We start from the raw sequence: 27360 nt of genomic DNA on the forward strand, positions 1-27360 counted from the left end.
TGTGTTGTCCAGTTTGGTGTAGAAACACATTTATTCCCTTGTTTTCTGGTTTGAAGGCATCATCATCATCATCATCACATTTGTTTACATCTTTATCAACAATCAGAGTGAACCAGCATCGGGTCCAGCAGAACCAATGCAGTACCTCTTTGGTTCTGCTCCTGATACACCGAGGTCCACTTCAGTCTGTGGGCACTACGTTACCCACAATCCTCTCTACATTAGTCCCAGTTCAGCACGAGGAGGTCCCACCAGGTCTGAGCTCACAGATGAATAACCGAACACAGACAGACCAGGGTTCTCCAGGGTTCTGCAGCTGGGGGCCACAGTCAGGTGGTTTTTCAGAATAAGGGCACGTGATCTTTGTTTAGTCTCTGGATCAGATCGGACGCTCCGATTGGCTGATCACATGGTTTTCTTTATGATGTCCATCGTTTCGTTTACTCTGATCCAATCGGCTGTAGTGTTAGCTTGTCCAGCCCGCCCCCTTTCCATGTTGTCCAATCAGAGTGCGGGGGGCATGTCCAGCAGGGGGGCGTGGCTCAGAGATTCCCTCTTGTAGGTCTTCGGGGGGAGTTTGGGGACACCGTGTCGAGGGGGCACTGGGGGGCCATCCAAAGGCAGAAGGGGGAGGGGCGGGGAGGGGAGGGGCATCTTCCTGGAAGCAGGTGTGGGGGTGACGGGGGTGGGGGGAGGGAGGGGGGGGGGGGGAGGACGCGGTGGGGGCAGAGCTGATGGAGGGGGGGGGGGAGGTGGTGGAGGGGAAGAAGGCCTGAGGCAACAGGTCACAGCGGGGGCGGCCCTGAGGCGGGGGGAGGAGGTGCAGAGGGGAGCTGAGAGGCTCCCGAGGGGGGAGGGAGGGGGGACTGTCAGGGGGAGATGACGACGACAGTGACGAGGAGTAACGAGGAGGGAGGAGCTTACAGGTGGGCTGGCGAGGAGGGACGGCAGGTGGACTGTCCAACTTCGACATTATCTGGGGTGGGGGGGGTAGACGGTCAGTACACGTGAGAGGAACCACATCAACCGCCCTGATAATTTATTACAGATAAAATAACAGAGACGTTATTCACCTTAGAGGGAGACGACTCCGCAGGAGCCGACTCTGGACGTCTGCGGGGGGGAACCGGAGGAGGAACTGGAACATCCTCAGAACCACGACTGAAACTGACCATGGAGGAGACAGAGGAAGACCCTGAGGTGGGAGAGAACCACCGTTAGAACCACTCAGACAGGCAACAGGAACACACAATGAGGACATAAAACAACCAAACACTCAGGGATCACTTCATCAGGAACACCTGGATGGTCTGACCCACCTGGACAGGTGTTCCTGATGAACTGGACAGTGAGTGACGCCTGACAGAACAGGCTCATCCTGCCTGCAGCTGATTGGTTCAGTACAACATCACAGCTGATGGTATCCATGGAGACAGACTGTTACTAAGGGAAACAATGAGGCAGGGCGTGGCACAGGTGAGTCTGATGGTGTGATGTAGAGACGCAGCATGTTAATGTTACAAAAACCTGATCCCAGACCAGGTCCCAGGACCAGCAGGTAGTCTGAGGTGTCAGTGAGGAAGCCGAGGCACAGGTGAGTCAGACAGGTGAGTGTAATGTCACTGATGACACGGTACAGAAAGTCAATACTAACGTGGACCGTGAGGCAACGAGACCACAGAGAAGATACTGTCGCAGGCTGCAGAGGAAGAGGAGGAGAACACTGTGAGGAGGAGGAGCAGTACCTCCCTCTGAACCCTTACTTATCTGTTTCCAGTCTTCATGCTAAGCTAAACATCTCCCTCCATTGGTCATATTCATTTGAATCGTATTTCACTACATGTAGAACTGTTCCTTTACAATGTGTCATTATTGACCAGTTTGATGATACAAACTGATTCTAAATCAGTTCCTTGTGTCCATCTGTGTCTGTGCTGTTGTCATCTTTTAAACATAAACTGTTTCCTGATCAGAACTGATCACGTTTAATAAAGTGAACCTGCTCTCTGTCTCTGATCGTTCGATCAATTAATCAATCAGGAGGATAATCAGCTGTCTGTTGATTGGCTGGACGACGTGCAGAGAGATCACAGAGTGAGCTGTTAGTGTGTGTTAGACAGGAAACGTACACACATATATGCACACACAAACATGTATGCACACGCACACACAAGTGTACATGTAGAACCTGGAGCTTATGAAAGTGGAAGTGTTTCTTGTTGACTAAGCTATGCTAAAAGTTTCCCCTCTGCTTAGCATCTCAATGCTAAGCTACACTAAAAGTTTCCCCTCTGCTTAGCATCTCAATGCTAAGCTACACTAACAGTTTCTCCTCTGCTTAGGATCTCAGTGCTAAGCTACGCTAACAGTTTCCCCTCTGCTTAGCGTCTCTGTGCTAAGCTACCCTAACTGTTTCCCCTCTGCTTAGCGTCTCTGTGCTAAGGTACACTGCTTTCCCTCTGCTTAGCGTCTCTGTGCTAAGCTACGCTAACTGTTTCCCCTCTGCTTAGCGTCTCTGTGCTAAGCTATGCTACCATTGGGGGGTTGTTAGTGGGTGGGGCTAACCTCAGACCTGTGATTGGTGGATGACATGTCGGTGGGCGGGTCTTACTGGAGTGGAAGGGGCTGCTGGGACCCTGCGGCGAGTCGAATACGCTGCCTACATCTGTGGAGCTGGAAGCGGCGGACGCAGGGGGAGGAGTCAGGGGGGTGCGAGGGGAGTTGGGGGCAGAGACGGCCCCCCCCTCAGCCTCGCTGTCAGGGATGCGGCTGTAGCTGATCTTCCTGGGCTCGTTCTGCAGCGGCGTTGGGTGTCGCATGGTGCCAGGCCTCGCTGAGGTCGGTCGGATCCCCGGAGACTTCAGAGGGCAAGTGTACTTCTTGACCTGGAGGGGAGGTGTGGGGGGGTTAACGGGAGAAACCAAAGCAACAGTGACACACTGGACTCATTCATCCATCCACTACGGGCTTAAAGTGACCACGTTGTTTATGTTTACTGTGATGTCAGTGTTGAGATAAAGCTATGATGTCCTACGGTTAGAGTGGACATTAAAGTGGACATTCATGTTATTTTCCTCCAGTGAACTTTTACCAGATCATTCATGAGCTTAAAGGCTACTGTTTGGCGTCGAGGACGCTGTGTTCAGGTGTCTGCATTACTGTGACACGTACAAATCGAGGCAGCGACCGGGCATTCCGAGGTTCGATCTCCAGCGACTTGTTGAACAGGTGGTCGGCAAAATCCTTCTCGGACAGGTCCTCCATCGGGTTGAGGTTCTCAAAGAACTTCTGCTCCAGAAAGATAGACAGATGTCACAGGTCACAACGCATACACGCCAGCGTGAACCCACAACAGTCATGACATCATCAGATCGGCGTCCTGACGTTTGAAACGTTTTAGAACCACCTTCCATTATTTATTAGAATATAATTACCTGTAAAACAACAAGCAAATCAATTCAGGGCTCTCAGAAGGTTTTAGAGAACCCACTGTGATGAGACCAGCTCCTGGGCTGTGATCCAGGTGTCTACACCTGGTCACCACTAACTGTAGATTACGTTACACAATGTTAGCTAACGGGCTCAGAGTTCAGTTAGCTCAAGTTTTATCACAGTTTAGCTAACTTACTTAATGTTAGTCTATTTCTATCAGCTACATCTGTTAACATCACAACTTTAGTGTAATGTTAGCGTAACGTTAGCACAACAGCATTAGCGTAACTTGCATGCAAATAAATGATTAAATTAAGTCAAATCAAAAACTGTCTAATCACGTCTCCACTAACTGTCCATTCACAGCTAACTCAGCCAAGTTTTCAAGTGTTTTACTAATGTGCGTTAAAGCGCTCCCCGCTGACATGACGACCAGTTGTTGTTTAGCTTTACTGAGCGTAAACAGGAAGTGATGCGTCGGCAGACTGACCCTGATGTCGGCCTCCACCCTCAGGCAGTACGGCTGGTTCTGGTACTGCTGGATTTCTCCTGTGATTTCAGCCACTTTCCTCCTCTTGCTGAAGTTGATCAGATCTTTGCCGTGGCGCCGCAGGAAGTCTGGGTTTCCCTCCTCCGTCTTCAGGATGTTGGTCAGGTAGATTCCTGCCACACACACACACACACACACACACTTAACCTCTGACCTTTGACCTTCATGGTGACCCATCCAAACAGACGTGTCAGAGCATACCAAAGAAGGGCACACAGGGGGGGTTGATGGAGCGCAGCTTGGCCAAATACTTCTTGTAGTGATCTTCACTCAGCTCGTGAGCCTCCTCCAGGATTTTCCTCTGACGACTCGGAATTTGCTGGAAGGAAAAATCAACAACAGATTACGTTGATATTTCCAGAGGAAACGCTGAATTCTTTTTGTCAATAAAAATGACGTGATGCGTGATGCCGCTATGTGTCTGTGTGTGTTTAAACTACACACCTGAGCACAGGTAACTTCTCTGAGCTACAACTAGGTCACATATACGGCCAGCAGGCAGGCAGGCTAAGCTAAGCTAAGCTAAGCTAAGCTAAGCTAATGCTTCTGCTGCTCAGATAAATGAATGAGTTAATGATCAACTGGTTGATCACATTGGACCCCCGCTGGGATCCTGAGAGTCCACAGGACCTGGGGGAGTGGGGGAGTTACCTCAAAGGTGTGGTCCAGTCTGTAGACCGGAGATGAGTTCATAGCGCTGACCACCTCCAGGACCCCATTAAAGTTGTTGAGCTCCTGAAACACCTGCAGGATCTCAATGATCCGCGACACCACAGCAACCCGCTCCTCCAGGTTCTCCGTTTCTACGATACATCTACACACACACACACACACACACACGGTTGGTGGATGGATCAGGTGACCTGTCTGCTGGTCTCGGGGGACCTGCTGGATAACATCAACCCTCTGAGCTAATCCAAAGTTTGTGTCCATGTTTGATTTAAGAAATACAGTTGAAACCAGAAGTTTACATACACTGTATAAAAAGACACATAACCTTTTTTTTCTCACTGTCTGACATTAAATCAGACTAAACTTTTCTTGTTTTAGGTCAGTTAGGATTACCAAAATTATTTCTTTTTGCTAAATGCCAGAACAATGAGAGAGAGAATTATTAGAGACTTTTTTTTATTACTTTCTTCAAAGTAAGAAGTTTACATACATTTCCTTAGTATTTGGTAGCATTGCCTTTAAACTGTATGACTTGGGTCAAACGTGTTGGGTATCTTTCCACAAGCTTCTCACAATAGTTTGCTGGAATTTTGTCCCATTCCTCCTGACAGAACTGGTGTAACCGAGTCAGGTTTGTAGGCCGCCTTGCTCGCACATGCCTTTTCAGCTCTGCCCACAAATTTTCTGTGGGATTGAGATCAGGGCTTTGTGATGGCCACTCCAAAACATTGACTTTGTTGTCTTTAAGCCACTTGGTAACTAATTTGGTGGTATGCTTACGGTCATTGTCCATTTGGAAGACCCATGTTCGCCCAAGCTTTAACTTCCTGGCTGATGTCTTGAGATGTTGCTTCAATATTTCCACATAATGTTCTTTCCTCATGATGCCATCTATTTTGTGAAGTGCACCAATCCCTCCTGCAGCAGAACAGCCCCACAACATGACACTGCCACCCCCGTACTTCACAGAGCCTGTCTCCTTCCAGAGCGGTATGATAGCTGGACATTCCCATGGTGTTTATACTTGCGTATAATTGTTTGAACAGATGAACGTGGCACCTTTAGGCATCTGGAAATTGTACCCAAGGATGAACCAGTGTTGTGGAGGTCGACCATTCTCTTTCTGATATCTTGGCTGATTTCTTTTGATTTTCCCATGATGTCACACAAGGAAGCAGTGTGTTTGAGGTGTGCCTTAAAATACATCCACAGGTGTGCCTCCAATTAACTCAAATGTTGTCAGTTAACCTATCAAAAGCTTCCAAAGCCTTCCAAATCGTCATCTGGGCTTTCCCAAATTGTTTAAACACATACTAATCTTAGTGTATGTAAACTTCTGACTTAGTGAGAAGTTACTCTTAGAAGAAAGTAATAAAAAAGTCTCTAATAATTCTCTCTCTCATTGTTCTGGCATTTAGCAAATAGAAATAATTGTGGTAATCCTAACTGACCTAAAACAAGAAAAGTTTAGTCTGATTAAGGTTATGTGCTTTTTATACAGTGTATGTAAACTTCTGGATTCAACTGTATTTGACAGATGGTGCTGCTGGTCAGCTCTATAGCGCCCCCTGATGTAGCTGTGCACACACGACGGAGTGCCGGTTGTATGTTGGCGTGGCTGTAGTGAATCCGCTTGGAGCCAAACTTTAACAAACTTGTTCCACAGATTTAACAGCAGCCACTATAAACGTGGCAGGTGATATCTGAAGACCTTTATGATGCTACATTGGGAGTTTTTAAGTTTTTGTGAAATGGCATTGCCATGGTGACTCATAACAATTACATGTGTCCTCACGAAGCAGTGAAGATGTCCTGCACTCATCTGAATGGACCACAGGGGGGCAGCACTGCTTCTGTATATCTGATATGTGACATCTAATCACCACACACATTTCTTTGGTCCTCATGTTTTCTGTCTATTTTTTTTCCCCCTGAGTCTCAACCCACATCTTACACCAGGCTGTACAGTACAGGCTGCGCTGGGAGCTGGACCCACTGGGTCCCACAGAGTGGGTAGTTTGAACATTGCTATGGGCAGGAACAAGTGGTCAAAAAATAAGATGCAGGACAAACCATATGAGAACAGATTGGACATTAAACGCATCCTCTTACAGGACTCTGAATGAGACGGATTGAACCCGAGCACGTTCACCGGTGTTGCCATGGATACACACACACACACACACACACACACACACACACACACACACACACACTAAGAGTTTAGTTTAAATGTAAAGGAGAAGAAAATCGTTTGGCTACTTTATTACCAACACGTCTGCACTACAGGACGCATTTATTGGGATTCTGTGGGACCCAAGGCAAACGGGGGTGCAGGTGGTTTAAACTTTGCTGCAGGTGGGAGCAGGCTCACACACTGAGAGAGCGGGATTATAAAAACAGTCCCGCAAATTACATGTTTGTCCTGACGACCCCAGACTAACGTTGAGAGCAACCTCACAGTGTCTATTGCAGTGTCCCCCCGTCTATTGTACCTCTTGCTTAAATCAACGTTTTCTATATCCCCTCCTGTTTATACTGCTGTCCACTAGTTTATCCATTGAACACTACTTCTGCTGCTGTAATATCTTGTCCTATGACATCATGCTTCACTGCGCTTCATTTCAAATGCAAAATCTCTCACTCACCACTGTGATTGATTTGGTTGGCTGGACATCACTAAGCATTCGAAGAAAACAACACTGGTACAGTGGGGCAAAAAAGTATTTAGTGAGCCACCAATTGTGCAAGTTCTCCCACTTAAAAAGATGAGAGAGGCCTGTAATTTTCATCATAGGTACACTTCAACTATGAGAGACAGAATGAGAAAAAAAATCCAGAAAATCACATTGTCTGATTTTTAAAGAATTTATTTGCAAATTATGGTGGAAAATAAGTATTTGGTCAATAACAAAAGTTCATCTCAATACTTTGTTATATACCTTTTGTTGGCAATGACAGAGGTCAAACGTTTTCTGTAAGTCTTCACAAGGTTTTCACACACTGTTGCTGGTATTTTGGCCCATTCCTCCATGCAGATCTCCTCTAGAGCAGTGATGTTTTGGGGCTGTCGCTAGGCAACACGGACTTTCAACTCCCTCCAAAGATTTTCTATGGGGTTGAGATCTGGAGACTGGCTAGGCCACTCCAGGACCTTGAAATGCTTCTTACGAAGCCACTCCTTCGTTGCCCGGGCGGTGTGTTTGGAATCATTGTCATGCTGAAAGACCCAGCCACGTTTCATCTTCAATGCCCTTGCTGATGGAAGGAGGTTTTCACTCAAAATCTCACGATACATGGCCCCATTCATTCTTTCCTTTACACGGATCAGTCGTCCTGGTCCCTTTGCAGAAAAACAGCCCCAAAGCATGATGTTTCCACCCCCATGCTTCACAGTAGGTATGGTGTTCTTTGGATGCAACTCAGCATTCTTTCTCCTCCAAACACGACAAGTTGAGTTTTTACCAAAAAGTTCTATTTTGGTTTCATCTGACCATATGACATTCTCCCAATCCTCTTCTGGATCATCCAAATGCTCTCTAGCAAACTTCAGTCGGGCCTGGACATGTACTGGCTTAAGCAGGGGGACACGTCTGGCACTGCAGGATTTGAGTCCCTGGCGGCGTAGTGTGTTACTGATGGTAGCCTTTGTTACTTTGGTCCCAGCTCTCTGCAGGTCATTCACTAGGTCCCCCCGTGTGGTTCTGGGATTTTTGATCACCGTTCTTGTGATCATTTTGACCCCACGGGGTGAGCTCTTGCGTGGAGCCCCAGATGGAGGGAGATTATCAGTGGTCTTGTATGTCTTCCATTTTCTAATAATTGCTCCCACAGTTGATTTCTTCATACCAAGCTGCTTACCTCTTGCAGATTCAGTCTTCCCAGCCTGGTGCAGGTCTACAACTTTGTTTCTGGTGTCCTTTGACAGCTCTTTGGTCTTGGCCATAGTGGAGTTTGGAGTGTGACTGTTGGAGGTTGTGGACAGGTGTCTTTTATACTGATAACGAGTTCAAACAAGTGCCATTAATACAGGTAACGAGTGGAGGACAGAGGAGCCTCTTAAAGAAGAAGTTACAGGTCTGTGAGAGCCAGAAATCTTGCTTGTTTGTAGGTGACCAAATACTTATTTTACCGAGGAATTTACCAATTAATTCATTAAAAATCCTACAATGTGATTTCCTGGATTCTTTCCCCCCATTCTGTCTCTCATAGTTGAAGTGCACCTATGATGAAAATTACAGGCCTCTCTCATCTTTTTAAGTGGGAGAACTTGCACAATTGGTGGCTGACTAAATACTTTTTTGCCCCACTGTATATGTTCACCTATAAAGCTCTGCTGGGCAAACTCCCAGAATACCTCAGCACCCTTCTCACTATCAGCTCTAGTAGTTACCATCTGCGCACCTCCAAGTGGTTGCTTTTGAAAGTCACCCGGATTCTAACAGACTTTGGCAAAACAGCGTTCTCCTATCATGCACCACCATGGTCATGGAATAATCTTCAAAAAACTCTTAAACTAGAAACATTCATATCCATTAATGAGTTTAAGAGTATCATAAAGAATGCAGTGAAGGAGGAATGTCACAGTTTATCCTTAAATAGGTGTCAATCTGTTTTATTGTTTTACTGTTTATTGTCTATTTATGTATCATGTATCTGGTTTATATAGCTTTTGATTTTGTATGGCTGCTACCTTGGCCAGGTCTCCCTTGTAAAAGAGATTTCTAATCTCAATGGGACTTCCTGGTTAAATAACGGTACATAAAAAATAAAAATAAATAAATAAATGACACAGTGAGGTCACAAGTGATGTCACAGTGAGGACACAGCAGGTCTTACTTCTCCAACCACAGCGTGAGGTTGGTGGTGTGCCGGATCATCCTCAGTAGGTTGGGGGAGTGAATCTCTTTGTCCTCTTTGGTCCAGACGCTGCCGACCAGCTCCGACGGCTGCACCGCCCTGCAGGACGTCACACAGGTGAGACAGGTCAGAGATAAGTGTAACAGGTGTGCGACAGGTGTGAGCAGGCTCACCTGTAGAAGTCGGACTCGAGCAGCGTGAGCTGGCGTCCAATCTCAATGGGGTGCAGCGTCATCAGGTCAAACTGCTCTGTGTTTCCTGGTTTACAGATGTGCCACTCGATTGGAGGCGGAGAGTTCTGGAAGGTGATGCTGTGACTGGGCACGCTCACCTGGACCTGCTTCTTCCTCTGGATGATCTTAGTGATGGACTCCACCCACTTCCTCATCGCCTTACCTAGAACAGGTGAAGTCAGTCGTTTAACAGGTGTTTGCACTGTGATACATTTACATTAGGTTTTTTTTCTGTTTCAAACCACCTCCGGACAGGAGAAGGTGGACAGACAGGTGGACAGACCTCTGACGGAGGCAATAAACTCCTCCAGGCGTCTCAGCAGGTGAGCGTCCCTCTCAAAGTCGTAGAAGTGATGCTCCACCCAGTGACGACACACATTCAGAACTCTGCAGGAAGTGGTCACAGGTCACATGATGGCTGACATCATCATTACATCATCTGTCTGCTTTTGTCTGTGCAGAACAAACCCATTGAAGTGTAAGTCTGGGGGGGTCAGAGTCTGGCGGGGGGGGTCCTGTACCTGAGCTGGACTGGCTGAACGAACTCTTTGCGGAAACGTTTGAGTTCAGCGCTGAGCGGCTGCTCTCCACCCTCCGTCTGATCCGCCTCGCTCGGCCTCGGCTCCGGGATCTCAAACCTGAAGACCACCACAGACCACATTGTCTTCATCATCCCAATCATCATTTTGCCCGCCCCCCCTATGCATGTGGCGTTGTCCCAGTGAACTCACCTCTCCATGAGCAGGTCCAGCAGCTCCTGAGGTTTACAGAACGACCTGTAGGTGGTCAGAAAGGTCCGTACAAAGTTTGGATCTGCAGGAGGAACCAGAGACGGATAATCAATAAACCAATTAACGAGTCATCAATACACCTGTCACTGATAAATCAACTGGTAGTGGAACCAGGTGACGCTAATGAACTCATCAATAAATCAAAATTATCAGCAGATTGGTTGGTGAATGGTTGGCGACTTATTAGTTTGCTCCGATAGGACGCCGGCTGATGTTTGCAGCCTCCAGCGGTCAGATGGGGACGTCCATCACCGTCTTACATGGTGAGAGGAAGAAGAGCAGTCTGCCATGGCCATTAGCTTGCAAACCTGTCAGTGTTTCCAGTTTTACCCTCAAACAGGACGTCCACCCTCCAGCCAACCGCATTACATGGACAGTGTGACCCTAACGCCCCTCTGATGTCACTCAGTCTGAACTGTTCTCTACTGACCGCGGCGCTGCTCAAAATTAAAACCGGTGACACAGCCGATGAACAAACCAGTCTCCCGCAATTACATGTGTAACTCTAACAGGGTTAGGGTTAACATCACGCCTCACCTGAGTGACATCACGCCTCACCTGCGTACATGTGGAAGGTGAGCCTCTCGATCAGTTTCAGGACCGTCCCAGCTTTGATGATGGGGATTCCAGACTTGGACTGGACGTTCTCCTCGAACACAACATTCTCCTCGGAGTCCGGCTCAGCGAAACGGTACAGCTCGGCACCCGGCAACCTCATCTGCTCCTCCTTCTCCTCCTGCAGCATGGCCGAGTCCAACATGCGCTCCAGCGTGCTGCGGTATTGCAGTGAGATCAGTGCCGCCATCCAGCCATTTTTCTCCTCAGCAGACTTGGCGGCAAACACCACGCTGTTCCCGTCCTTAAGGATGATCTCGAAGGCGTGGCGGTACTCGCCCTCCTTGTCGTCCTTGTCATTGATCTGGACTTTGCGCATGAAGAATTTTTCTTTCAGCCGGTACTCGGCAGTGGAGCTGGCGCCAGGCAGCCGCGGAGGGCCATGGTTGGACTTGCAGCAGATCATAAGGCCGTCAAATAGGAAGATGTGTCGCTCATGTTTGGCGCCCACTCGGGTCAGCGTGCCCTCCATGATGAACTCGTTACAGCACTGGCCAATGTCCTTGCCCTCCCAGCCGTCAATGTTCTTCTGGATCTCGTTCATCTTCTTGATGGCCAGGTGCTTCCCCTTCATCTGATGGCTGTAGAAACGACACGCCGACTCGCTGCACACCACAGAAGAAGAGAGAGCACAGCGGGAGAACAAGAAGAGTTAATCAGGAACTCTGCTCTGATGTCAGAGCTGTTAGCGCTAATCATTACTGAGTCTGTGCCCCGAGTCTGGCCAGACAAGAGCCAACAGGCTCTGTTTGGGGTTCACTGAGCCCGAGACAGAACCTGCAGACTAAATTGAGTGCTGAAGACCTCCTGTTCTCCTACAGCCAGCAGAGCGGCGGCTGACTGAGCCGTACTGATCAGGAGTTAATGTGCCTATGAGAAGTCTACTGTCACCATGGCTACAGACACATAGACATCAGAAAATCCCACTCAAAGGCCCTTTAGTATCTCTGACAGCTGAGCACTGCCAATGAAGACCATGTGGGGCAGTTGAAAATCCTGAAAAAAAACTGTAAGAGGACCTTGAGTGGAAACTGTTCAGTCAAACATTCCCAGAATTTCATGATTTCATGGTCACTCCCTCGTCCAACCCAACCCTCAACCTCAACGTTTACCCAGAGGCGATAGACATCGGAGAAGATCAATACATAACTGATTGTTGTTGTTGAGTGATGATTGTTGTGATTGTTGTGTAGATGATTATTTAACATTATAGATGATTATTGATCATTGTAATAATTAGTTTGATCAATGATTTAATCTGTCAGCAGACTTTTAATTTGAATTAGAACAAACAGGAAGTAGAATCTGAGTTCCTCTTGGTTGTTGTCAGTATTTCAGCAGTATTCTCACTGAGCCGTTCAGATGTTAATCCGGTTGGTTTTCTACATCATGTGACAGCAGAGTCAGTTCTGATTGGACGACACAGTCAAGGTCGGTACAAACCAGCGAGGCTCCAGCAGGAAGTGAAGTTACAGCAGGAGGACCTCCGACCTCAGCGCAGATAAACAGCCGGACTGTTACAGAAAGACACGGTGACATCATCACCATGGTGACATCACGCCCAACGACCTGCTACTCGCCAGCAGGAGATTTTTAATCAGTTACACAACAAGTAAACAGATGATCTGATTGGTCAGCCAGACATTTATAACAAGCTCAAATGATCACGACAGCACAGTTAACCACCACCGCGCTCACCACTAAAAATATTATCTGCTGTTTCCATGGCAACACTGTAACCTGTAACTACAAGAGCAAAAGGTGACAGTATTGATCCAGACGGGATGGCTTGGTTGTCAGTGTTGACTGAGCTTTGATAACCAGAGCAGAAATCAATTAGTTACTTTAACATTTCACCCAGGTCACAGCTCAGTCCTCCGCTATGACGGCGACTTGCCGCCATGGCTTGCCGCCTTCTGCAGCCGGTGGCTCTCCGCTACCAGCTCCCAAATCCGATCCAAACCAAATCCCTCCATCTCTAGAAAGCATCAGCTCAGCTCGGCTCAGCAGGGACTAGTTAAAGTGTAAATATCCCATAGTGTAAATATTTATTTCAAATATCCCATAGTGTAAATATTTATTTCATCACAGCCATATATTTATATTTATATTTATTTTGCTATTGCTATATTTTCTTTTACTATTGCTTCTTCTCACTCTCCCTGTTCAATTGTTGCTGCTATAACATGAGAATTTCCCCCTATGGGGGATCAAATAAAGAAAAGTCTAAGTCTAAAGTCTAAGTCTTATCGTCTCTGCTGCTAGGGGCGTTACTAGGGGCCGGCCTACTCGCTGGAGCGCTAAACTAAGTTTCTTTGCATAGGAATCTACAGAAGGGACTGATCGCTTTCCAGGTATTACTCAGAGCTACTCCGGCTGCTACTCGCAGGAAAGCGACTGTTGCCATCTTCACCACCCTGGGAGCTTTTGTATGTTTTTCAGGTGGCTGACGTGACATATTTTCCAACATGCGCTCTTTGTCCGCTGGTGGGAGTGTGCTCACCTGTGTGCGTACGCGCATCAGGGTGGAAATCTGCCATGCGCGATCCAGAGAGCGGCGGAGAATTGGAAATGTGCCATCATGTAACTAATCGGGCTTTTCCACTAGCACCTACTCGGCTCGACTGTCTTTAGGGTTTTCCACTAGGCGATAGTACCTGGTACCAGGTACTTTTTTAGTACCTACTCAGCCGGGGTTCCAAGCGAGCTGAGTCGAGCTGAAAATGTGGCGTCAACAGACTGCAGGCCACTGACTGGCAAAGGAGTGACATCACTGGATGAGTCATGAGAGCGACTCGTTCACAAGAATCAAACCCCCCATTTTTAAAACCCTGGAAACAGCGACCGTGCATGTTTACCAAACCAAACACAAACACGTCCTTAGTTGTGTTGTTTGTGTCGTGTACAAATGACGCCACTGGAGTTTTGGGCCGCCTTGCTATGACGACCCCACCCACGTTGAGGTGGTACGCAATTATAATGGAAAACGACCGAAACCAAGTAGAGCCGAGTAGACCTAAAACTGTGTAATGGAAAAGCGCCATAAGATAAATAACATAAAGCTATTTAGTTTGTTTAATAAAAGAACAAGGTATAGACCTGTTCTATAGGAAAGGTAACCTAAAATGACTTCTGTTGTGATCTGGCGCTATATAGAAAATAAAATTCAATAAAATGAATCAATCAATCAATCAATCTTTATTTATATAGCGCCAATTCACAACAGCGTTATCTCAAGGCGCTTCCCATAAAGAGCAGGTCTAGACCAAACTCTTTAATTAGAGAGAGACCCAACGATTCAGGAATTCAACATTAAGGATTGAAGAATTCGCACAGAGCATCATCAGAGATTATATTGAGCAACAGTGGAGGAAGAACTCCCCTTTAACAGGAAGAAACCTGGAACAGACCCAGGATCAATGTGGGCGGCTTCTGTAGGGGTCCATGTTGGGTGGAGGTTGGACAGAGAGAGAGAGAGAGAGAGAACACAAACAGCAACCAACGTACTAGCAGTGACTATAGCACTAACAATAGGAGTGTGACTAACAGATTAGCAGTATGATATGATTAACTTGACCTTCAAGGGGGGGCAGGGTGTCCCCCTAATATAATGGTAGGGGAAACACTGTAATGCTATAGTCGCTAAACAGGAAGGACAGGGTCCTCCAACCTCCTCACCTGGAGAACAAATCCTGAGCTTCAACGTGCGTGTGTGTGTGTGTGTGTGTGTGTGTGTGTGTGTGTGTGTGTTTGTAAGTGAGTACATGACATGTTACCATGCTAATGTTTGGCAGGCTTGTTGTTTAACTTAGCATGCTCGCACTGGCTAATTAGCCATCATTAGTTCAGCAAGTATTGATCATTGCGTTTATCAGACTACATTCGTTTGATATTGTGCGCCAAGTAGGAAAACAGTCGAAGGCCGAACGTTCCCACCGTCCTCCTACAGATTATTATTGATGTCAATATTCTACCACTGGGCTGAAATGCATCAGGAGAGAAATGGAATACCTCCTACAGGTGTTTAGCGTGGGTGTGGTCGACAATTTTCAGTCACTGCCCTCCTGACAATTTCACCTAAATGTACAAAATTTTACAGACATGCGTACCATGAAAAGCCTCTTGGAGCGAAACTGGAATTCCACCAGGAAGGCGGCCATCTTTCATTGAACAGTCATCGTACCTGAACGAACTCGTCCAGGAGAACTAACTAACATCGTTACAGCACCATGACGCCGAATAACGATGATTTTGAGGTTTTATGAAACACTCTTAACGAGGATTAGCAGCTAATTTCAAAAAAGATAAAACAGGAAGTCACTGTAACGCAAATTTGGCAAAACAATATCATCACTGCATCACCACCAATGGGGTCCTGCTACCTGTTGTCAGATAGACAGGTAGGAAACACACCTCACATCGTCATTACCAATGTACACAACAAGCATGGCTATCGTTAGCTTTAGCAACATGTCTACCCAGCCTGCAGATAGACAGGTAGACACTGCAGGTAGGTAGACAGGTAGACAGGTAGACACTGCAGGTAGGTAGACAGGTAGACAGGTAGACACTGCAGGTAGGTAGACAGGTAGGTACTGCAGGTAGGTAGACAGGTAGGTACTGCAGGTAGACAGGTAGGTACTGCAGGTAGACAGGTCAGATCATTTGATTTGCTGTGAAAAGAATCAACTAAACCCCCCCTGCCCCCCTCTGCTCTCTAATCAGTTTACATCATAAACCCCTGAAGTATGTTAACACTGTTTCACAAGACCCACATTCAACCAACTACATCCACCTCCACCAGCCTCCACCTCCACAACACCAGCCTCCACCTCCACCAGTCTCCGCCTACACATCAGCCTCCACCTCCACAACACCAGCCTCCATCTCCACACCAGCCTCCACCTCCACAACACCAGCCTCCACCTCCACAACACCAGCCTCCACCTCGACCAGTCTCCGCCTACACAACACCAGCCTCCATCTCCACACCAGCCTCCACCTCCACAACACCAGCCTCCACCTCGACCAGCCTCCACCTCCACAACACCAGCCTCCGCCTTCACCAGTCTCCGCCTACAGAACACCAGCCTCCGCCTACGCAACACCAGCCTCCACCTCCGCAACACCAGCCTCTGCCTCCGCAACACCAGCCTCTGCCTCCATCTCCGCAACACCAGCCTCTGCCTCCACCTCCACAACACCAGCCTCCACCTCCACCCCCACACCACCAGCCTCCACCTCCACCCATCTACACCTACACACCACCAGCCTCCACCTACACACCACCCTCCAACTAAACACCACCCGCCCACTTACAGCTCAAACCTGCTAAGACACAAAGAAAGAAGAACCTGTATTCACCTACGTCCTCATATCCACTTGACACTCATCCAGCTGTCCATCCCCTCCTGTCCTTCACTGCTTCTTCTTCAAGTCATCGGTGTTCAAACGTAGAAACTTTATTAAACCAACAGCAGCAGTAGTTTTCCTCTCTGTGTTCTTTCTCACAAACAGAGAACAATAAGCAGCAGAGCAGCACCGCCCAGAAACAGACGACACTTCCTCCTTCCTAACACCACTGCTGCTCTGCCCCCCCCCCCCCCCCCCAAACGACCTGCCCCCCTGTCCTGGTCTATTTAAGTCCGGAGGGAAACAGGGAGGATGGGAGGAGTCCCACAGACAGGACTCATGCTGCGCTGTGGAATAAAGTCATGTAGAGGACTGAAACACTGTGTGTGTGTGTAGAACTGCAGTTGTGTGTGTTTAAGTTTTTTGCTGCATTTTAACTGTTAATCTGCTTGTTCTCAGCACGGATCATCGATATCAGTTTCATCTGCTAAAGGACTCCTGGAACCTCCTCAAGGGCCCCGATAAGTTCCTTGGAAAACTTGAAACTTATGAGGCAGGGGGGAACTGTTAGCCTAGCATAGCATAAAGACTGGAATCAGATGGAAACTGTTAGCATAGCATAGCATAAAGACTGGAATCAGATGGAAACTAGTCAGTCTAACCATGTTGTTAATTTGACTGAATGTCAGATCAGCGTCTCGGCTCACAGCAGCTGCTGAGAACACCTGACATCGCACTCTGGGACTACAGGTCTGTGTACAGGTGTGTGTACAGGTGTGTGTGTGTGTGTGTGTGTGTGTGTGTGTGTAGTGGTGTGTGTCTGGTGTGTGTGAACAGGTGTCACACCTGAGCCTCCTCTTGGCGAGACTCCTGGAGCAGATCCTCTCCATGCTGCTCTGCAGGTTGAGCAGGGCTGTGATGGCCTGTTTCAGACACTCTTTATCCTCCTCCTCCTCACTCTTCTCCTCCAGTTGCTATGGAAACACAGAGAGGGGCACGAGACAAGTAAGACACGACCTGAACAGAACAGGTCCACAACAAACCAGACTAAACCAGAACCAGGACAGGTACAGAACCAGCCACCAGAGGAGGAAGATCTGGTCTACAGAGGCTACGGGACCAGGTCTGACCAGGACCCGATAGAATACAGAAGGATCTAGAGTGAGCTGATGTGTGGTGTTCCAGAATCCAGGATCAGAACCGGATCAGGATAAAACTCCTGGCCCCTCTGACCCCCAGCCTGAGATAATCTGAACAACATGACTGGAGGAATTCCACCAGTTAACCTCTACTGGGCCAAACAGCTCCAGATCTGTAGATCCTGGATCTACGGGATCTGGTCTGACTGGGAACCGGCAGCTGACACCACACTGGTGCTGGGACGCTCACAGGGGTGGTGCAGAGGTGTGGTCTCACCTTGAGGATCTCAAACAGGTGCAGGCAGTGGTAAACAGGTGTGAGCAGCAGTCTGGGCAGAACGTACTGAACGGCCTCTTTAAAGCCTTCACAGATGGACTGAAGACAGAAAGACAGAAACTTTGTGTTTATCATCATCATCATCATTTCAGCCAGACACGCAGAGCAACTTGTGATCATCTGTAACATCTGTAGCATCTGTAGCACATAATACAAACACACAGTGAATAGTGACAGGAAGCAGTGGTCAGTAGAATCAATGAAGGTTCTCACTTTAATTCCGGTGAAGAAACATGTTGTCGTGTTCGACTGTGTCGTGTTCACGTTGTCGCGTTCGAGTGTGTCGTGTTCACGTTGACACGTTCGAGTGTGTCGTGTTCACGTTGACGCGTTCGAGTGTGTCGTGTTCGAGTGTGTCGTGTTCACGTTGGCGTGTTCGTGTCTCCATGGCAGAATTCAGGAATAAACATGGCTGCTCTCTTTCACTCACTGATGGACAAACATGTGAGTGAGCACAGCGACGCCTGGTGGTCGCAACATGAACAACATGAGACACACAAGCAATAAGGAGCCATGATGTCAGCAGGCGGGGCTTACCTGCAGCCTGTGATGACAGAGGGTGGGGGTGGGGCTTACCTGCAGGTGGAAGGCGGCTCCTGGTTTGGACACCTGACTCAGGAAGTGTTCATGGAAACCAGGGCGCAGGATGTCCTGAGCGTACGTCTCATAGGGGTCAAAGGCCAACTCCTGTCAATCACATGACACATCAGATAGGTACAGAGACAGAGACACAGACAGACAGGTGTAGAGACACAGACAGACAGATGCAGAGACACAGACAGATGCAGAGACACAGACAGATGGGTACATAGACACAGACAGATGGGTACATAGACACAGACAGATGCAGAGACACAGACAGATACAGAGACACAGACAGATGCAGAGACACAGACAGATGCAGAGACACAGACAGATGGGTACAGAGACACAGACAGACGGGTACAGAGACACAGACAGACGGGTACAGAGACACAGACAGCCGGGTGCAGAGACACAGACAGGTACCTCGGCCAGGTCCTCGAAGCAACTCCCCACCAGAGGATGAGGGCTGCTGTCGTCGGTCATCTCCACCGTGTCCTCGATCAGACCCAACAGCTTCACCGTCACCTCGTGGATGTCGACGATACGACTGAAGATGCTGTCCACATCCTGACACACAGACAGGTGATCAATCACAACATCAGACACACAGATAGACAGGTGTACAGTCAGTCAGACAGGTGAGGACCTACGTGCTGGGAGTACAGCATGGCGCTGGAGGTAAACGGCTCCCTGAACACCTTGATGAGCAGGTTGAGCTGTCTCAGGTACTGACGGCCGTCCGACATGAAGCTCCTCACCAGCTCGTAGTAACTCTGCTCCTCATTGGCCGACGGCTCCTCATCTGTCAGCGGGAACCCGCTGATGTCATCCTCGTCCTGGTGGAACATATCCATCAGCACCTGGTGACACACACAGGTGAGACAGACAGGTCAGACACAGACAGTGTATCAGTGTGTTCATGTGTGTGTGTCTTACAGTTATGAGAACAAATGTTGGTTTTCCACCATGCTTATGAGGACATTCGTGCATTGTGAGGACATTTTGCTGGTCCTCACAACTTTAAAGGGCCATTTGAGGGTTAGGGCTTGGTTTTAAGATTAAGATTAGAATTAGGTTACGGTTCGGGTCAGGGCCGAGGAGATGCATCATGTCAATGAGTGCGTGTCAGTGTGCTGGTGTTTATTAGTGTTGCTGTGTGTATCTGTACCTTGTCGGCACACATGGCCACAGTGATGTCCTGCTGGGAGATCTCGTAGTGGCGGATGTTCCTGACGTAGTTCCCAGCGAGCTTAAGGATGTCTGCGGAGATGTACTCCAGGACGGCCACCATGTACACCGACACCTGGTGGTCCACCTTGTAGCCCAGCACCTCCTGCAGCACAGCATCATGGGAGACGCTCAACAAGTGGTCTGATGAGGGTGAGGGTGAGGATGAAGATGAAGACGGTACCTTGAGCAGCGGGTGGATCTTGTCGACAGGTAGAGCCAGCGGGTTCCTCCTCTTCCTCTTCTCAATGGCAGCCTGAGCGTCAGCGATCGCCCACTTATCGATCGGGTGAGGGAAACTCTTCTGCACACGCTCCTGAGGAGGAAGAGGAGGGACCACGATCAACAGAACCGGACAAAAAACTTCTGGACTGATCTGGTCTAGACACGTCTACATACATGTCCAAGTGTTTCTGCATTAATGAGTGTTGTGGATCACACTGCAGGGCAGACCTCTGATTGGTCGGTATCAGTCTGTGTAAAGAAGCGTCCTCTGATTGGTCGGTATCAGTCTGGATAAAGAAGCGTCCTCTGATTGGTCGGTATCAGTCTATAAAGAAGCGTCCTCTGATTGGTCGGTATCAGTCTGCGTAAAGAAGCGTCCTCTGATTGGTCGGTATCAGTCTGGATAAAGAAGCGTCCTCTGATTGGTCGGTATCAGTCTATAAAGAAGCGTCCTCTGATTGGTCGGTATCAGTCTGCGTAAAGAAGCGTCCTCTGATTGGTCGGTATCAGTCTGCGTAAAGAAGTGTCCTCTGATTGGTCGGTATCAGTCTGCGTAAAGAAGCGTCCTCTGATTGGTCGGTATCAGTCTGCAGACAGAAGCGTCCTCTGATTGGTCGGTATCAGTCTGTGTAAAGAAGCGTCCTCTGATTGGTCGGTATCAGTCTATAAAGAAGCGTCCTCTGATTGGTCGGTATCAGTCTGCGTAAAGAAGCGTCCTCTGATTGGTCGGTATCAGTCTGCGTAAAGAAGTGTCCTCTGATTGGTCGGTATCAGTCTGGATAAAGAAGCGTCCTCTGATTGGTCGGTATCAGTCTGTGTAAAGAAGCGTCCTCTGATTGGTCGGTATCAGTCTATAAAGAAGCGTCCTCTGATTGGTCGGTATCAGTCTGCGTAAAGAAGTGTCCTCTGATTGGTCGGTATCAGTCTGCGTAAAGAAGCGTCCTCTGATTGGTCGGTATCAGTCTGCGTAAAGAAGCGTCCTCTGATTGGTCGGTATCAGTCTGCAGACAGAAGCGTCCTCTGATTGGTCGATATCAGTCTATAAAGAAGCGTCCTCTGATTGGTCGGTATCAGTCTATAAAGAAGCGTCCTCTGATTGGTCGGTATCAGTCTGTGTAAAGAAGCGTCCTCTGATTGGTCGGTATCAGTCTATAAAGAAGCGTCCTCTGATTGGTCGGTATCAGTCTGCGTAAAGAAGTGTCCTCTGATTGGTCGGTATCAGTCTGCGTAAAGAAGCGTCCTCTGATTGGTCGGTATCAGTCTGCGTAAAGAAGCGTCCTCTGATTGGTCGGTATCAGTCTGCAGACAGAAGCGTCCTCTGATTGGTCGGTATCAGTCTATAAAGAAGCGTCCTCTGATTGGTCGGTATCAGTCTATAAAGAAGCGTCCTCTGATTGGTCGGTATCAGTCTAGAAAGAAGCGTCCTCTGATTGGTCGGTATCAGTCTATAAAGAAGCGTCCTCTGATTGGTCGGTATCAGTCTATAAAGAAGCGTCCTCTGATTGGTCGGTATCAGTCTGCGTAAAGAAGCGTCCTCTGATTGGTCGGTATCAGTCTGTAAAGAAGCGTCCTCTGATTGGTCGGTATCAGTCTATAAAGAAGCGTCCTCTGATTGGTCGGTATCAGTCTATAAAGAAGCATCCTCTGATTGGTCGGTATCAGTCTGTAGAAAGAAGAGTCCTCTGATTGGTCGGTATCAGTCTGCAGACAGAAGCGTCCTCTGATTGGTCGGTATCAGTCTATAAAGAAGCGTCCTCTGATTGGTCGGTATCAGTCTATAAAGAAGCGTCCTCTGATTGGTCGGTATCAGTCTGTAGAAAGAAGCGTCCTCTGATTGGTCGGTATCAGTCTATAAAGAAGCGTCCTCTGATTGGTCGGTATCAGTCTGTAGAAAGAAGCGTCCTCTGATTGGTCGGTATCAGTCTGTAGAAAGAAGCGTCCTCTGATTGGTCGGTATCAGTCTGCGTAAAGAAGCGTCCTCTGATTGGTCGGTATCAGTCTGCGTAAAGAAGCGCCCTCTGATTGGTCGGTATCAGTCTGCGTAAAGAAGCGTCCTCTGATTGGTCGGTATCAGTCTGCGTAAAGAAGCGCCCTCTGATTGGTCGGTATCAGTCTGTGTAAAGAAGCGTCCTCTGATTGGTCGGTATCAGTCTGTGTAAAGAAGCGTCCTCTGATTGGTCGGTATCAGTCTGCGTAAAGAAGCGTCCTCTGATTGGTCGGTATCAGTCTGCGTAAAGAAGCGCCCTCTGATTGGTCGGTATCAGTCTGCGTAAAGAAGCGTCCTCTGATTGGTCGTATCAGTCTGCGTAAAGAAGCGTCCTCTGATTGGTCGGTATCAGTCTGTAGAAAGAAGCGTCCTCTGATTGGTCGGTATCAGTCTGTAGAAAGAAGCGTCCTCTGATTGGTCGGTATCAGTCTGCGTAAAGAAGCGTCCTCTGATTGGTCGGTATCAGTCTGCGTAAAGAAGCGCCCTCTGATTGGTCGGTATCAGTCTGCGTAAAGAAGCGTCCTCTGATTGGTCGGTATCAGTCTGCGTAAAGAAGCGCCCTCTGATTGGTCGGTATCAGTCTGTGTAAAGAAGCGTCCTCTGATTGGTCGGTATCAGTCTGCGTAAAGAAGCGTCCTCTGATTGGTCGGTATCAGTCTGCGTAAAGAAGCGTCCTCTGATTGGTCGGTATCAGTCTGCGTAAAGAAGCGCCCTCTGATTGGTCGGTATCAGTCTGCGTAAAGAAGCGTCCTCTGATTGGTCGGTATCAGTCTGCGTAAAGAAGCGTCCTCTGATTGGTCGGTATCAGTCAGCGTAAAGAAGCGCCCTCTGATTGGTCGGTATCAGTCTATAAAGAAGCGTCCTCTGATTGGTCGGTATCAGTCTGTGTAAAGAAGCGTCCTCTGATTGGTCGGTATCAGTCTGTAGAAAGAAGCGTCCTCTGATTGGTCGGTATCAGTCTGTGTAAAGAAGCGTCCTCTGATTGGTCGGTATCAGTCTGCGTTAAGAAGCGTCCTCTGATTGGTCGGTATCAGTCTGCGTAAAGAAGCGTCCTCTGATTGGTCGGTATCAGTCTGCGTAAAGAAGCGCCCTCTGATTGGTAGGTATCAGTCTGTGTAAAGAAGCGTCCTCTGATTGGTCGGTATCAGTCTGTAGAAAGAAGCGTCCTCTGATTGGTCGGTATCAGTCTGTGTAAAGAAGCGTCCTCTGATTGGTCGGTATCAGTCTGCGTAAAGAAGCGTCCTCTGATTGGTCGGTATCAGTCTGCGTAAAGAAGCGCCCTCTGATTGGTCGGTATCAGTCTGCGTAAAGAAGCGTCCTCTGATTGGTCGGTATCAGTCTGTAGAAAGAAGCGTCCTCTGATTGGTCGGTATCAGTCTATAAAGAAGCGTCCTCTGATTGGTCGGTATCAGTCTATAAAGAAGCGTCCTCTGATTGGTCGGTATCAGTCTATAAAGAAGCGTCCTCTGATTGGTCGGTATCAGTCTGTAAAGAAGCGTCCTCTGATTGGTCGGTATCAGTCTGTGTAAAGAAGCGTCCTCTGATTGGTCGGTATCAGTCTATAAAGAAGCGTCCTCTGATTGGTCGGTATCAGTCTGTGTAAAGAAGCGTCCTCTGATTGGTCGGTATCAGTCTATAAAGAAGCGTCCTCTGATTGGTCGGTATCAGTCTGTAAAGAAGCGTCCTCTGATTGGTCGGTATCAGTCTGTAGAAAGAAGCGTCCTCTGATTGGTTGGTATCAGTCTATAAAGAAGCGTCCTCTGATTGGTCGGTATAAGTCTATAAAGAAGCGTCCTCTGATTGGTCGGTATCAGTCTATAAAGAGTGTCGGTGTCCTCTGGGTCTGAACAGTGAAGCTGATGCTCAAGAGCCTTAAAGCTGCTTCCTCTCTAGTGTCCAGCAGGGGGCGACTCCACTGGCTCCAAACAGAAGTCTGATTGGATGGAAGTCAATGAGGAAATGAGGAGACTTCTCTCCTGATTTATCAGCTAATGAGCTGATAAACATTTTCCTGATGAGTTTCTGCTCTCAGTCTCTAGTTTACAGTCTTCTTCAGCACAGCAGGATGTTCATTTTGTCAATTATAGTCCATTTAGAGGAAGATACACCAGGAAGAGGGGGGGCTTTAGGGCGGGGCTACCTTCTCACTGACCAGGTGAGTTAGTGTAGTTCTGTGTGTGAGTGTGTTACCTCCACGTCCTGCACACTGCGTGGTTGAGCCTGACACAACATGCTGAGCAGCAGCAGGATCAGCTCCTCGATGTACTGCAGCGCCTCCTGCTGGGACACCAGGTTAGGATGCACCTGGTTCAGTACCTACACACACACACACACACACACACACACACACACACACACACACACACACACACACACACACACACACACACACACACACACACACACACACACACACACAGTTCAGCTGATGATGAATGTGGGCTGAGCTGTCCTAATAATTGATGACCTCTGGTGCTAATACAGCTTACTGCAGGAGGTCAGAGATATATGTCACTACAGGCTACAGTCCAGAGGGCTGAAGTGGTCTCCACTTCCTGTCTCCTGAGTGGGCGTGGCCTCCTGGTGGTGAAGGTGGTGTGGATGGAGGGAAGTTGACTATCAATAATCAATAATCTATCTGAACACCAACTAACTCCGACCTGTTCAGTGTTTAACATCAGTCAGGATGTCTGGAGCTCAGTGCAGGTTGGAGTCAGCTGTAGTTCAGGCTGACAGACTGTCTACAAACAGCCTGCTGTTGTTAGCTTCCATGCTAACTAGCTCTGGACTCCAGCGGCTAATAAAATGAGCAGCTTTCTATGAGAAAAAGCTTCAGAGTCACTGAGAACATTAGTTTGTCTCTGGCTGCTGGTCTCCTAAACGCAGGGGCCGAGGACACACCACCTGACACAGGAACAGGAAGTTACTCTGAGGTCGAGCTGTCTTCTAAACCGTCTCTGTTAGCGCTTAGTGACTTCATACTAACAGGAAGTGATTTTAGATGATGTCACACATTAAAAAATGCACCTGTTGAATGCCAAACAGAAAACAAACAACACAAACGCTACAGACTGTGATACCGACCAATCAGAGGACATGATGCCGACTGCGCGTCTGTTCATACTACATGTGGCGTTACGTGGATCAGCAGGAGTTTCAGAGTCGTGAGCTCACGGGACAGACTCAACTCCCCAGAAGCAGCAATGCTGCCTCACCCGTATTACACCTGTGCTGTACCTGCTGAGCAGCAGACAGATTCAGTCAGAGACCACCAGGAGACAGTGACCAGCCCACATGAAGGACATGATGCAGCTTTAAAACATACTCTGGTCATCACAAGCAATCAGACTGATCCACAGGTACTACCTGAAACACAGCGTACAGGTAAACCACACACAACTTGCTGATTCACAATAAAAGCTTCCTGTAGTTCCTGGAAAAGCTCTTACTGTGAAGCAGCAACAGTAGATAATTGATTGATCTGTTTGGACTGACAGTGAACAGAGATGATAAATGATCTACAGACATGAAGGAAACAGGCGAGACAAAAACACAGACTGTTCCTTTAATGCTGTCGCGCACACACAGCGGATTGTCTGTTTATTGCACACACACCCCTACCTGTCTGCTCCGCATGCAGGTGAGTTGTGTCTGAACACACTCACCTGCATGTTTCTGTTTGACCATCCACAACTTTCAACCAGCTGAACCACAGCTCAGTCCTCCGTCAACCACAGCTCAGTCCTCCGCCAACCACAGCTGAGTCCTCCGCCAACCACAGCTGAGTCCTCCGCCAACCACAGCTGAGTCCTCCATCAACCACAGCTCAGTCCTCCGCCAACCACAGCTGAGTCCTCCGCCAACCACAGCTCAGTCCTCCGCCAACCACAGCTGAGTCCTCCGCCAACCACAGCTCAGTCCTCCGTCAACCACAGCTCAGTCCTCCGTCAACCACAGCTCAGTCCTCCATCAACCACAGCTCAGTCCTCCATCAACCACAGCTCAGTCCTCCGTCAACCACAGCTCAGTCCTCCATCAACCACAGCTCAGTCCTCCATCAACCACAGCTCAGTCCTCCGCCAACCACAGCTGAGTCCTCCATCAACCACAGCTCAGTCCTCCATCAACCACAGCTCAGTCCTTCATCAACCACTGAGTGGGTTGCAGGATATCTGAAGTCCCCCAGGGGCTGAATTAAGCATTTGTCTGTCTGTCTGTCTGTCTGTGTTGCGTCTGTAGTGTTTAGTGAAGTGTGTTCTTGTGTACCTTCTCCAGTGAGGGCACCAGCAGGCCTCTCCTTAGTGTGGTGTGTAGTGTTTAGTGTGTACCTTCTCCAGTGAGGGCACCAGCAGGCCTCTCCTTAGTGTGGTGTGTAGTGTTTAGTGTGTACCTTCTCCAGTGAGGGCACCAGCAGGCCTCTCCATTTCGGAGCGTTCTCCTCGTTGAAGAAGTCGTACTGCAGCTGGGCCGCCTGCATGGCTGCTGCCGCCGCGGGGTCTGAACGCCGCAGCGGGACCGACACGCACAGTTCACTGGTTTACATGAACGCGGAGGGCCAGAGCCAGAGTCCGGCGCCGAGGGTGAAGCCGTGAGCCTCAGAACATCCGAGGGGGGCAGGCCGTTCCTCCAGAACAGCTGCTGTCACTGCGACCATCCTCGGCCGCTTCCCGGAGAGCTGGCAGCGGCCAGATGTTCCACAGCTAACTGTTAGCTCCGCGGCTAGCAGCTAACTGTCGGGCTCCGTTTACCGGGACGATAGCATGGTGGTCGTTAACCGTTCCCCACTAACAGTACCGGGACACACACTGACCGACAGCTAGCTAACGCTGGCTGGTCACTGTGTTAGCCCGTTAGCATGTAGCAGCCGCTAGCTAACGGTGTTCTGAGAGTTTGTGCGCGGACGGACTGTGAGGGTTACCCGGGTTATCAGGGGGCTGTTCGGTGTGAATCAGCGGGCTGTTCGGTGCTCTGCTCCGCTGCTAACATTCTAACCGACCACACTGACTCTCCAGCGGGGAGGCTCCGTTAATTTAACCCCGACTCCTCCAAAATGTGTCCGCTCCTCCGGCTCTGATCTCGGGACTTTCTCAGACAGCAGCCCGGCCCTGGCCTCCTGAAAGACGGACAGTCACCGCGCTAAAGGCCGGTCACAGTGAACGGCTGTAGGTTGTTGTGGCTTCGGTGTGCGGTACAGTAAACTGTGGAGCGGTTGGGCATGCGCAGTAGGCAGGCTGTGACGTACATGGGCGGGGCTCCTGAGTGGGCGTGCGGTTCATGCAGATGGCGCGTGGCAGAGTGACGTCCGCTGCCCCCAGCGACCGCCGGTGGTACTGCAGCCGCTATTCATTTATTCAT

The 27360-nt window shown here is 48.8% G+C and overlaps 1 protein-coding gene across 1 annotated transcript; it reads right to left on the bottom strand.

The window, feature by feature from the left end:
• LOC139198655 (son of sevenless homolog 1-like) lies at positions 1–27180 on the bottom strand. The gene is given in 23 exon segments (XM_070827568.1): positions 1–696; positions 698–976; positions 1074–1195; positions 2612–2885; positions 3172–3288; positions 3923–4095; positions 4184–4301; positions 4634–4796; positions 9494–9613; positions 9688–9910; positions 10031–10134; positions 10269–10385; positions 10479–10560; positions 11097–11758; positions 17352–17479; positions 17922–18020; positions 18558–18668; positions 18990–19133; positions 19217–19426; positions 19735–19899; positions 19978–20109; positions 24196–24321; positions 26396–27180. Coding segments are annotated over 23 exon segments (3948 nt in total). The 5' UTR covers positions 26483–27180; the 3' UTR covers positions 1–504.
• Positions 27181–27360: the final 180 nt, after the last annotated feature.

This window comes from Pempheris klunzingeri, chromosome 3, assembly GCF_042242105.1.
Source record: "Pempheris klunzingeri isolate RE-2024b chromosome 3, fPemKlu1.hap1, whole genome shotgun sequence".
NCBI classification, from domain to species: Eukaryota; Metazoa; Chordata; class Actinopteri; order Acropomatiformes; family Pempheridae; genus Pempheris; species Pempheris klunzingeri.